Below are 13,294 nucleotides of genomic sequence, written 5' to 3'. Positions count from 1 at the left end.
GCAGTCTATCGAAAGCAGCTTCCTGGACACAGAGTAGGCATAGAAGACAAACCAGCAGAGAATGGAGCCGGGAAGATGAAGAAGATGCTTAGCACACTCCAAAAGAGAAGCTAGGGGAAGAGTAGAGGGTGAAGGGCCTTTCCTATAGAAGTAACTGAAAGAGGGACAAAAATGAGAGATTTGCTCCTGCTTGAATATCTAAGAAAATCGGAAAGAAGTGCCCGTTGGGTACTGTGGTCCCAAGATTATGAACAACGCCGGGAGGTGATCCCAAAGCAAGACCCTGCTGTTCCACCCCTTCTCTTCCTTCCTGTGTTTTGGACCCACTGTTGTATAATAAACGTGCTTGAGATTTCTACACCTTTCCCAGGACTTGCAGGCTTGCTTTTGTCCTGACACTGTGGTATCATTACAAGAGCTAAGGCCTTACCTTCCAAGCTTAAATTCCATTCTGTGGGACAGAGGACTAATTAAAATCTCATGTGAAATATTTTGTAGTAGACACATTAATGAGTTGTGGGAAACAGATAAGGCTGTGGATCATATCCGCCTGAGTACATCAGAGAGGTTTGCATAGAATAAATGACATCTGAGCTGGACCTAGAAGGGTGTCGGGAATATCAGCAGGCAGAGCAGAGGGAAAGACTATTTCAGTTGAAGGGATGCCTGGATACCTAACATTTGAAATTGCCTATCTGGGGATTATTGAATAGTTAGTAATACTTGTAGCTGGTGTGTGATATTTCTTGTTGGCAATGGTAAGCTCTTGAAATACTTTGAAAGCAGGGACATGACAAGGTTAAGATTAGTTTTAGGAATCCAGGTGAGGAGAAATAACTCTGTTGTTGAATCTTGGGTTAGAGGTAGATGGAATAGTGTAGTGTGTTTCTCATGCCCCTGAGGATAAGTGTGTGTGTGTGTGTGTGTGTGTGTGTGTGTAGAAAGGTGTTACGGGCAAACCTCAGCCAAGCAATTCCAACATGTGTATATAGCAAAGATATTTTTCCATATAGCATGCACATAGAAATATGTTGTAAGGAAATGAAGCAAACCAGGTTTTGGTGTAAACAGGAGAAGCCATAGTTTAATAGGTCTTTTATTAGTATATATATATATTTATGTATTCATTCACTCTGCATTTATTTAAACTTCCTGCATGCTAGATCAGAAATACAATTAAATGAGTATTTAATTTATGTGTCATTTTTAGGAAAAAGAGTTTGTGTTGGAGAAGGCCTGGCCCGCATGGAGGTGTTTTTATTCCTGGTCAGCATTTTACAGCATTTTACTTTGAAATCTCTGGTTGATCCAAAAGACATTGACACTACCCCAGCCCTCAAAGGGATAGGCTCTATACCACCGTTCTATGAGGTCCGTTTCATTCCAGTCTGAACAAAGGCCAGCTAGATGCATGCTATCCTGTGTTAGCTATTACTCTGCTCTCCCTTAACATCAGGAAAGACATTCCTGAGCCCTGCCTCTTCTAATTTTCTTTAAGATTCGGTTCAAATTTCCCTGCATGAAATACAGCTCATTGTGTCATTGTCAGTAAAATTGTGTCTTACAATTTTGAGGTCTTAATCTACATCTCATCTACGGTGTATACTGAATGAAAGATATCTTATAAATGTCATATTTTGTTTTATGAAAGTTAAAATTGCAAATTATCTCATGCATTAAAATATTTAATAATATATAAAATGTACTCATCTCTTATTCCTATTTAGCTCTCCAGGGGAATGCTCCCTTGACACTTCAGCATGTATAATTGCTGTTTCTTCCCATTGTTTATTAAAATGTAACTATGTGTGTGATGTGTATGTTTGTATACATACGTATATGTATGTACATGAAGAGAGAAAGCAGAGGAAGGTCATTTCAGCCACAGGGAATATCATAAGATAAAACTTCAATTTGCTGGTCTTTTCAAGGATGTCCTTTCTCTCTTCCCCTAGTGGTTAAGACACACACGCGCGCGCATGCACACACACACACACACACACACACACACACACAGAGAGAGACATATTAAGGCAAAGAAAAACACACATGGAGAAATATTTGTGTGTGTTTTTCTGTGTAGGTGGGCATTTGTAATTCTTACTTATATTTTAGCTATGATTTGTTGGTGACATTATATAATAACATATGATAGATATTTTCCCAAGCAGTGTAAAAAAATGTATCTCATAACACCCTATCACACGGCTTTAATAATTTTTTAAAAATCTCCCTATTCAAGGATTATTTAGATTATTTTTGAACTTTTGTTAACAAAAAAGATGCTATGGCATGCATATATCTTTTATTAATATTTGTGTCCTATTTCTTCAGGATAGTTTCATAAAAGTGAAGTATCTGCACATATATATATACACTTTTATTTTTCATAGATACTAAAAAATAATGCACTAAAAATTAAGCAGCTATTTATTTTTCTGTCACAATTGTAATAGAGTATGTGACTAAACCTTTTTATGTAATGAAGATTGAATTCTTTGGTAGATTTAGTCATCTTTAGTTACCTTTCATCAATTTTTCAAGTAGAAAATCCTGTCATCTGAAAATAATATCTCACTGCGATGACCAGAAATTTCCTGATATAACATCTATATTTATGTTTGTGTCTCTCTATTTCTCTGTCTCACTCATCGCTGACATACACACCCATATGTACATGTATATTTGTCAGCATGGCAAAATGATAAGTGTTGGGAGAATTTATAGGTATAAGATACCAGAGGATTTGGGAAATTCATATTGGAATCCTGTTATTGATGGGATTTTACCTTTGAGTTGATTGCTTATTTGGAATCAGGAGCTGAGAGTCTGAAAGGCTGACTATAAGGTGTCATGTAGGAGTTTTAGAACTCTGAAAGAGTTTCAGAAGATTCTGAGGGCTATCAGAAAAAAAAAAAAAGGAGTCCAATTAGATAAAATTCAACATCCATTCATGATAAAAATTTTTACCAAAGTGAGGATAGAGGGAACTTATCTCAACACAATAAAAGCTATTTATGACAAACCCACAGCCAGCATAAAAGTTGAAAGCCTTCCTGCTAAACTCTGGAACAAGAGAAGGATGTCTACGCTCACCACTTGAATGCAACATATTATTGGAAGTCCTAGTCATAGCAATCAGAAAAGAAAAAGAAATAAAAGAGATCCATACTGGAAGAGAAGAGGTAAAATTGTCACTATATGCAGATAAGATGATAGTATATATAGAAAACTTGAAGGACTCCACATAAAAACTACTGGAGCTGATGACGAAATTCAGCAGGTCAGCAGGATACAAGATTAAGGTACAGAAATCTATTGCATTTCTTTACTCTAACAATGAAATATGAGAAAAAGAAAGTTAAGAAAATTCCTTTTAGAATTGCATCAAAAAAATAAAATACTTAGACATAAACCTGAGCAAGTAGGTGAAAGACTTATAGCTAATAAGTATAAAACACAGATCAAGGAAATTAAAGATGATTTAAAGAAATGGAAAGATGTTCTATGCTATTGGATTGGAAGAATTAATAGTGTTTAAATGGCCATATTGCTCAAAACAATCTACAGATGTAATTCAATCCCTATCAAATTATCCAGGATATGTTTTACAGAAGTAGAATAAATATTCCTAAAATTTACATGAAATCACACAAGACCCAAAATTGCCAAAGTAATACTGAAGAAAATAAAGGAAGCTGGAGGCATAACCCTCCCAGAATTCAGACAATACTACAAAGATACTGTAATCCAAAGTCTATGATGCCTGGTACGAAAACAGACATGTGGGTCAATGGAACAGATTAGAGAGCCCAGAATTAAACCCACACACCTATGGTTAATTAATCTTCGACAAAGGAGACAAGAATATACAATGGAGAAAAGACACTCTCTTTGGCAAGCGGTGTTGTGGAAGCTGGACAGCCGCGTGTAAATCAGTGGAGTTAGAATACTCCCTCACACTATAGACAAAAATAAACTCAAATTGGCTAGAAGACTTATAATACAGGACACCATAAATCTCCCAGAGGAGAACATTGGCAAAAGATTCCCTTACATAGATCATAGCAATGTTTTCCTAGGTCAGTCTCCCAAGGCAAAGAAATAAAAGCCAAAATAAACAAATGGGACCCAATTCAACTTACAAGCTTTTGCATAGCAAAGGAAACCATAAACAAAACAAAAAGACAACCTACAAAATGGGAGAAAATATTTGCAAACGATGCGACTGACAAAGGCTTAATTTCCAAAATATACAAACAGCTCATAAAACTCAATAAAAAATAAACAACCCAACTGAAAATGGGCAGAAGCCCTAAGCAGATATTTCTCCAGTGAAGTCATACAAAGGCCAACAGGCACATGAAAAGATGCTCAATATTGCTAATTATGCAAGAAATGCAAATCAAAAGTACAATGAGGTATTGCCTCACACCAGTCAGAATGGCCATCATTAAAAAGTCCACAAATGATAAATGCTAGAGAGGGTATGGAGAATAGGGAACCCTCCTACACTGCTGTTGGGGATGTAATTTGGTGCAGCCTTTATGGAAATGAAGATGCATATTCCTTAAAAAACTAAAAATGGGCTTACCATAATATCCAGCAATTCTACTCTTGGGCGTATATTCAGAGGAAACTCTAATTTGAAAAGATACATGCACCTGAAATGTCCACAGCAGCACTATTTACAACAGCCAAGACATGGAAGCCATCTAAATGTCCATCAACAGATGACTGGATAAAGAAAACATGGTATATATACACAATGGAATATATTCAGCAGTAACAAATGAAATCCTGCCACTTGTGACAATATGAATGGACCTTGAGGGTATTATGCTGAGTGAAATAAGTCACACACACAAAAAACAAATAGTGTATGATTTCACTCATATGTGGAATATAAAAACAAAATAAAGAAGTAAAGAAGTGAACCCAAACAAAAACAAACACATAGATAAAGGGAACAGAATAGTGGTTACCAGAGGAGAAGGGGCAGGGGAGAGGGTGAAATGGGTAAAGGGGATCAACTGTATGGTGATACATGAAAACTAAATTCTTGGTGGTAAGCATCATGCAGTGTATACAAAAGTAGAAATACAACGTTGTACACATAAACATATTTGCATAATGTCAAATCAATGTTACTTCAATAAAACTAATTTTAAAATTTTTTAAATAAAAATTAATTTAAAAAATTTAAAAGATAGTGACTGTTTTCCACATCACTCTAAGCCCTCTATCTTAATACACTTTTGACATAACAAAGTACTATAGAAATTCTTGCCCAATGATGAAAGGTAATGAATGAACTATCCTTGTCACCATTATTACAGCCTTTTCCTTTCTTTAGTTTTATTTGTAGTGCCAGATATTACAGGAAGATAAGTATGGGGAAGTACCCATTGGGTGACTATTTCCAAATAAATTTTGAGTAACATCAGCAAGATGGCACGTTGGTGGTTCCCAACTTCAGGCCACCTCACAGAAAGACCAACTAGCATCTATCTATAAGCAAAATGCCTCTGTGAAAAGTCACAGAACCCCGAAATGGAGCTGAAGCAACCTCCTGAACCACAAAAACTGAGAAAACCACATTAGAAAGGTAAGAGAAGTGGTTTCTCTTTGACTAGATTGCTCCTCCCTTAGACCAGCACAATGCTGCCTCCCCCTGGGCCTCCAGTTTCTCCAGTGGGAAAAAGAGAGCCCAAGGTGGACATCCAGCACACGCTTTGAGAGTGCCACTTTGGTCTAGCCTCACAGGAGCACTGGAGGAGTCAGTGGGGCCAGAGAAACAGGCATCAGCTAGAGACAGAGGCAGAGTAGGACTCACAGGGCACAGCATGCATGGATCTTGCCGGACCAGTTTCTGCAGCCTGAGCAAAGATCCCAGACAGCAGCTCTGCCCATCTGCAGAGCTGAGCCAATGGCCCAGTCTGGGCAGGAAGGTCAGACAGCACTTCTGTCTTGTTTGGGTTCCCAGCCAAAGGGCCCTCCACCTTAGAGCCCATTCGGCAGCCCCTATCTAACAGGGAAGAGAGGCAGCAGCCCCTTCTCAAGTGTGCCATGGAACATGTAATCACTGTGGAGGAAAATAAATAAGAGTGAATAAACCCTAGAAGAGGAAAGTGATTAGCACCCACTACTTTCCAGCCAGATTGTCGTGGTTCAGCTCCTGGCTCTCCCACTGAAAAGTTGTGTGATCTTCAACAAGCTATGTAACAGAGCATTCCCTTGGTTATTTGGTGAGAAAATGGGTATAATAGCATGGTAGGCGGAATACAGCCCTTACACTCTGCCCCCAACAGAGGCCTACATCCCAATATTAGGGACTTGTGAACCCGAAAGTATGTTAATTTACCCAGTAAAAAGGAAATTGCAGCTGTGATTGAGGATCATGCCATGAGTAGATTATATTCAGTTACCCACACCTGGGCCCAATGTATTAACAGTGCTTGTCAGGGGGCAATGGATGTGACTCCTCGGGAGGGGATTCTGGGGACGGGAGGGGCGCGTGAGAAAGGGTGGGGCGCGTGAGGAGGGGAGGGGCGCGAGAGGAGGGGAGGGATGCGAGAGGAGGGGGGGGCGCGAGAGGAGGGGAGGGATGCTAGAGGAGGGGAGGGGCGCGTGAGGAAGGGAGGGGCGCGTGAGGAGGGGAGGGGCTTGTGAGGAAGGGAGAGGCGCGAGAGGAGGGGAGGGGCGCGTGAGGAAGGGAGGGGCGCGAGAGGAAGGGAGAGGCGCGAGAGGAGGGGAGAGGCGCGTGAGGAGGGGAGGGGCGCGTGAGGAGGCGAGGGGCGGAGCGGCGGTGGTTGGTCCGTGCAGCCTCACGGGGCGGGGCCGGCGTTACTGAGCAAGCGCTTTCCCGGGCTTCACCGCGGCGGCTGCTGCTCTAGGGTCAGCTGGTGCCTTACGTTCTTCCCGGCGCTAACGACCTGGACCTCACTCTGGCTGGGAGCGACGGTGGGAACTGCCGAGGAGGCGGGTTCTTCCCTTCTCCCTCGCGGTCCTCGGTTCACCGGCACACCCGCCTCCTCAGCTCCCCGCCCTCAGCTCTACACGCCTTCCCCGCTGCCATCTCTCCGCAGGCCGAGCCACACTGCCCGCCTCGCGGTGCAGGCTTGGAATCCTGGCTCGGAGCCCCAGGGACCGGGTCCGCTCTCTCCCCCTCCTCAGGGCCGGACCGCCGGCGCCGCTGCTTACTCCCGGCGGTTCCCGGCCCAGCCGCCACCGCCACCGCCGCCGCCTTCCGTTAACGGGGCAAGGGCCCCGCCTCCCACCACCAGGGGAGCTGTGAGCGCAGCATAGTGCCCAGCCTGCCCCCTCGAGGTCCCTGCGGCTTCAAGGGTCCAGTAGGACTATGAACCTCTGTTCCAAACGCTTTGGTGATTTTCAGAAGAAACAAGCGGACGATGATTCCGCTTCAAGTACGCGTAACAGCCAATCAGATTTGTTTTCCGAAGAGACCACCTGCGACAAGAATACCTGGATAACCACGCCAACTCAGTCCCAGCCAGCAGCCGCTTCCGACAGAACTGACTGTAACTTCAGTGAGTAAAGAGGACTGTGGGCCATGCACAGATGCAGCTCGTGTCTCGTTAATCCCACCAACCAAAAGATCCTGAGGTACAGAGTCACAGTCTGAGAAGGAGGCTTCGCCAGTGAACCGGCCCCGACTACTGAATACTGAACGATGCGAGGAAACCAGCCGGTCCACACAGAACAGCCGACGGGGTGCGGCAGGAATTGGGACGGTGCCGCTGCGGTAAGCATCTCCCCCAGCGGCATGATGGAGATTGTCCTTGACACCCTGGTGTAGCTTTGGAACTTATTCCTAAGAGGCTGAAGTCGTTCCTTCTTCTCCTGAGTACCTCCCTGCAAGCTATACAGGTTTGGAGTTTGAGAAAATAGGAGTAGAGGATTCTTATTTCTAAACACCCTTTCTTTCCTCTCAAACGTACAAAAAAGGCAAAAACATTCCCACTGCTCGTACACGTATTTCTTTCAAATGTTGCATCCTCACTGCTTCCTGCTTTCAGTTTCTCCCACTGCATATTCCTGTGATTTCTTCTCATTGATGACTTAATTAAAAATTAACCAAACCTGTGAAATTCTGGGATAGGTACCATAAAATTCAGAGGTTAACTTACTTTTGAATGATCTTCTTAGTAGGTATAATAGGTGGAAGATTTCTCTTTCGTATCCCTTTTAAAGTAAAGTTTAAAACAGAAAGGGGGATAAAAAGATTTGCATCTCTAGTGGGAGGTATGATACTGAAGCAAGAGGTTTAGAGTGATGCAAAGAAGGAGCCATCAACCAAGGAATGCTGGCAGCATCTTAAAGCTGAAACAGTCGGGGAAAGAAATAGATCCTCTTCCACAGCCTCCAGAAGGAATCAAGCTTTTGACACCTTGATGGTAGCTCCACGAAACTGGTATCGACTTTGGACCTCAGACCCGTAAAATAAGCTGTGTGGTTTTAAGCCACAGATCTTTGTGGTAATTTGCTACAGTGGTAATGGAAACTAATGCAAGAATAGTCCTTCTCCTAGGTTTATGAACAAGATGAATGGAAAACATGCAGTGAGCCAAAAATAGCACAAGGAGATGAGAGATTGAGCCTCAAGAAGCTGGTGATGGAGAGGAGATGACAAGTTTCAGTACGGTATCAAGGTAGGCTATTTATTATCTTAGGGTTTTTCCTGGCGTACTTTTAGAAAAGCAGCAAGTTGTAGAAAATATGTGTAGCATGAACCGAGGTTTTATAGAACCATATTAAATTCCTTTTGTAGGTATGTGAGTATAATATATATTAGATGTGAATGTATATCACGTACACATATAACTATAGAGCTAAAGGTAATGTCTGTATACATATATTCTCTTTAAAATGCATAACAAAGTATAAGGAGCTTCCATAGGAGAGGAGCTGGGAGGAGGGAAATGGGTGATGATACGTTTGGTTCTCACGATTGAAGTAGAAGTATGGGGAAAAGATGACTGTAATTTGTTGTGTATAAAATGTTCATTTGTCGAAGCTTTGGAGATAACATGAGGCTAACGATTTTGGAGCCCCAGCATCAAAGGACCATCCCCCTTAGGTATGAAACAGTGTGGTGGAGACTGAAAAAGAATTGGTAATTCCTTCCAGGGATTTTGTTCTTGTTGGGGAGACACGGATAGCACTCAGAACACATGACAGACAATAGGAAGGCACGTATTGATACTTCACCTTAAGTTGGAAGCACGAAGCAGTAGAAATACCTCAGTCTTTATTTTGTGTTCACAGTAACACCAAGGTAGGTGCATGAATTCTAATGCTTATGGAAAGTTGGGCATTGTCAGTATCCTTTGGGTCAAACAGTGATTTCAGGGTAAATTTCTGTAAACTGGCGGTTGGGAATAAAAACAGGTCCACGCAGGCCAGCTCCTTTCCCAGACAGCTCCATTTTCCTGTAAATGACAAATGAAGAGGTAGATCCTCCTGAACACTGAGTTGCTGTCAGAGAGAATATGCAGAAAATATGTGATAAATGGTCGGATGGGCAGATGCCTGGCTTGCTGGAAGGATAGTTGGATAAAATGGAGGAAAGATGAAAGATGGACTCACGTACTATCCACCTAACATCTTATCTGAACAGTCACCCTTCAGTCAACAAATATTTATTGATTACCAGCTCTTTGCAAAGCATTTCTTTAAATATTTCCACATTATAACTGCTGTTTTGACATTTCAGTTTTCCATCGATATTTTTCTAAAAAGACACCCACATTGCTTGTTTCCTATTCCCCGTCTGATGTTCCATGATGGTTTTTTTTCTTTTCATTATTCTAGTCTCTGTTCTCAGCGCTGACTCTTGATCAATACCCAACACACTGTGAAGTTTCTAATTTTGTATTATGCTGTTCCTAATGTCTAAGATGTACCTCGGTCAAATTATATCTCCTCTTTGCAGTCTTTGTGATCTCTTCAGGCTGTAGATTGTGTTCCCCTCTGGGTTTCCTCAGCATCATATTCACTCTTCCACTGAGTCAGGGATCACCTTGAGTCATAATCTTTGATAGCTTATTTTTCTTCCATGTTAAAATATGACTTCTTGAAGGAGGGCTTTGTCCCTCTTGTGGGTACTTACAGTGTCAGACCCAAGGCAGAAGTCAAAGCCGTAGAAAAAAAGAAAAGGGAGTCCAGGGCTCAGCACACACATTACCAGTGCGGAATCCCAATATCCAAGATACAGGATGATGACTGGAGGAAGAGCAGGGTGCTCTGGAATCATGACAGGGTGGTTCTTCTACATTCCCAGTGTTCCCCTGACCTCATGGTTATTTGGCTGAAGGTTCCAACATCCTTCCTCTAGAGCAAATGTCCTGCTCTTGTGGTTCAGTAGCTCCTTTAAAATGTCCTGCCTTTTCTTGTCTCTGCCCTTTTTGGCGTACCTTCAATATCATTTCTGCTGTTATGGTGTTGCTTGCACCATTGTGTGTGTGTAGAGTATGAGAGAGTAAGAGGAAGCACATATTTTTTTCCCTCTGCCAGTACTCCACCCCGCCTGCCCAGAAGTCTGTACTTTACTCTTTCACAGCCCTAGTTGTACTGGATTATACTGATCACTTGCTTCCCTCACTGAAAAGTGAGCCCCTGTTGTGCCCATTCTGTGCTCGTGGATACTTGTAACTCCAGAGCTCAACCTGGAGAGTGAGGGATACCACATAGAAGATATTCAGTGAAGTTACTGAGTTTTATACCTTTCTCATGGCAGATGAGGAAAGTCTAAATGAGTTTTATGTTCTAAGGAGCCTTTGTATATTTCAGTGATGTGTCTAGACGAAGAAGTTAATCAACTCATACACTAGTTTTCTCAATTTGGAACAAGTGGGTCAACTCTCAGAACCTCGGTGATCTGTCCCAATAATGAGGTTGTGTATGAAGAAGTAGGGGCAGTGCATGGGCGTCAGGGCTGGTGCTTCTTATCATGGACAAAAAGCAGTCCTACCAGCCTCAGAGTGGACACCATGTAAGTTGTATCTGATCTCAGAAAGATATCTTGTTCCATGAAGTACTGAAAGAAATACATTTCTTTTGCTGTCACTCTTCTCAAAATTGCCACTCTTATACAGGGTCAGACACCTCTGGGTTGGGGGAATTCTTTGTCATCATGTAGCTCGTAAGTCAGAAAAGTAAATATGGTTGTGCCTTGGAATGTGTTATGAAGAAGTCATGGAGCTGGAAGAAATGTTGCAACTCAGCCCATAGCTGAGGAAACCTAGGTCCAAAAAAGAGCAGAGGTACTTTAAGCAGAGAAAGTAATAAACAGTGATGACTTTAAGGCCAGTGGCAGTGATCTTGTGAAAGTGACCTCCCGTAGCACTTTAAGTACTGAGTACACAGGTGCTTGGCTGCAAGACTTTCTGAATCCATTCTGCTTTCATCAAGCTTGAACACTGGTGACGGTACCCATCTGCTGCTTTATTTCATGACTTCAGGTTTCACTCACCTCATATGTGCTTTACAGTGGAAGGCTCTGTTGGCAGTTGAAATGTCCAGAGTATCCATTCACATGGCTCTTGTAAATAGAAGTCTGATGTAATTAAAAGACCTCTTCCTTGATCATGAGAGCAAGTACAATAACAACTATAGAGTGTTTATCACTGCCATGTGATTTGTTTCCCTTAATTAAAAAGTGAGGAGATCTTTATTACAGACTGATCCTAGCTTAAAAACAGGAAAGGTGATAAAAATAGAAAAAAATGATTATTTTGCAACAAATCAGCTTAGGACCATCAATAAATGCTGAAACTGTTGGGTGAATGCTTTGAGTGTAGGATGCTCACAAGGCCTCAAAGTACCATGCCATAAATATTTAGTATTTATGTATTAAATAGCGGAACTTCTGCAATGGAGAAATCTGGGAGGTACCACTTTATTCAGTGAGGACTTTGACATGGCCAGTAATGATAAGTGACATTATGTGCCTCACCTCCCCAGTGAGATTCAGTAGGACATACATAGCACCTGTGTAGTTCTCTTGCCAAAACCATAACTGGAATATATCTCTAGAAAACAATCAAACATTTACATGCCTACTAGCCTGGACTCCAAAGAGGTAAATGTACTGAAAGGATATAAAAAAGTAAAGAGAACGATTCTGGATTACAGGAGACCAAAGGGAAAAGATAAGCAAATTATGTGCCTGTTCTTTCACTGGGTACTGAATTGCAAGGAAAAAAAAAGATATAAAGGATATTCTAGGAATGTTAGAACACTTTAAATACAGGTTGTATATTAGATGATATTGTATTAATAATAACTCCTGAGTGTGACTATTATTACTGTTATGTGTGAGAAATTCATTGTTCTTGGCACATAGATAGTGATGTATTGAGGGATAGATACATAGAATAGATAGTAGCACATTACATACACACACATTAAAAATACATACTTTTTTTTAATGTTTTTCAGATTCAAAATTTTTAAAATATAAAACTGGGAGAATATTCCATCCTCTAATTCTATCAGATAAAAGATGTATAATTTTGTTTTAAAATTTATTCCCTTCTATATTTTAAAAGAAGTAGTATGTGAGATTGTTAAGATACTATAAGAGATACATTTTCAACAAATGTTACTCCAGCAACAGGATAGTGAAAAAGAAAAACAGCGTGACCAGTACTCCATAGCAAAATACAGTTAACCGGAAGTGGATCATTGCTCTGAATCTAAGGACTGAAATAATAAAACTTCTCGAAAAGGATAAAGGTAAATCTTTGGGACTTTGTGTTAGCGGATGTTCTTTAGATAGGACACAAAAGCACAAATCAGCCTCACCTCATTGTAGAAAGTTGTTTTGGACAGGAATGTCACAGCAGGGGCTGGCAAACAACAGCTTGTGTGGAAATCCACACTGCCACCTTTTTTTGTAAAGCCTATGATCCAAGAATGTTTAAAATGAAAAGAAATAAATAAGAATGATATATTTTGACATGAAAATTTTATGAAATAGACATTTCAGTCTGGAATTTGTTTTTTAGATTTTGAAAGTCTTGTGTGTTTTAATCTAGGACCAGCTGGAACATAACCACCATCATTCGTTTGCATGTACTCGTGACTGCTTTTGTGCTACAATTCAGAATTGAGTTGTAATGACAGGGACTCCATGCATGGCCCTTAATGCTTAATATGTTTACTCTCTGTCCGAAAACAGTTTGTCTGTCCAACCATTATCTCCAGTTAGCTCGATGGCTCCATCCTGTGGTAGAAGAAATCATTTCTCTGATTAGTTAAGAGGGTACCA

General features: G+C 41.2%; 2 protein-coding genes and 1 long non-coding RNA gene across 6 annotated transcripts in view; 2 read left to right on the top strand and 1 right to left on the bottom strand.

Annotated features, from left to right (window-relative positions):
* Positions 1 to 1,758, top strand: part of LOC107035275 (cytochrome P450 2C21-like) — a 45,027-nt gene extending 43,269 nt beyond the window's left edge. Inside the window, exon 10 of the mRNA XM_072971672.1 lies at positions 1,211 to 1,758. Within this exon, the coding sequence (XP_072827773.1) occupies positions 1,211 to 1,392 (182 nt within the window). The 3' untranslated portion in view covers positions 1,393 to 1,758. The remainder of the gene's footprint in view (positions 1 to 1,210) is intronic.
* A 5,113-nt stretch (positions 1,759 to 6,871) lies between these two features.
* LOC140699370 (cytochrome P450 2C21-like) overlaps positions 6,872 to 13,294 on the top strand; it is a 95,549-nt gene continuing 89,126 nt past the window's right edge. Inside the window, exons 1-3 of one of the 4 annotated variants that reach the window (XM_072971657.1) lie at positions 6,872 to 7,765; positions 8,540 to 8,672; positions 12,635 to 12,759. Coding sequence is in view for 2 of the 4 variants with exons in the window: in XM_072971655.1 (XP_072827756.1) it covers positions 8,647 to 8,672 (26 nt within the window). In the remaining 2 variants the exon portion in view is untranslated. The remainder of the gene's footprint in view (positions 7,766 to 8,539; positions 8,673 to 12,634; positions 12,760 to 13,294) is intronic. The other 3 variants (XM_072971655.1, XM_072971656.1, XM_072971660.1) reach the window with 3 other exon arrangements.
* LOC140699823 (uncharacterized) lies at positions 9,233 to 10,259 on the bottom strand. The gene is made up of 2 exons (XR_012078070.1): positions 10,133 to 10,259; positions 9,233 to 9,452 (listed from the first exon to the last, which is right to left on the bottom strand). It is a non-coding gene; the product is annotated as an uncharacterized lncRNA (long non-coding RNA).

Source organism: Vicugna pacos, chromosome 11 (assembly GCF_048564905.1).
Source record: "Vicugna pacos chromosome 11, VicPac4, whole genome shotgun sequence".
In the NCBI taxonomy this organism is placed as follows: domain Eukaryota; kingdom Metazoa; phylum Chordata; class Mammalia; order Artiodactyla; family Camelidae; genus Vicugna; species Vicugna pacos.
This window is presented reverse-complemented; position numbering and strand designations above follow the sequence as displayed.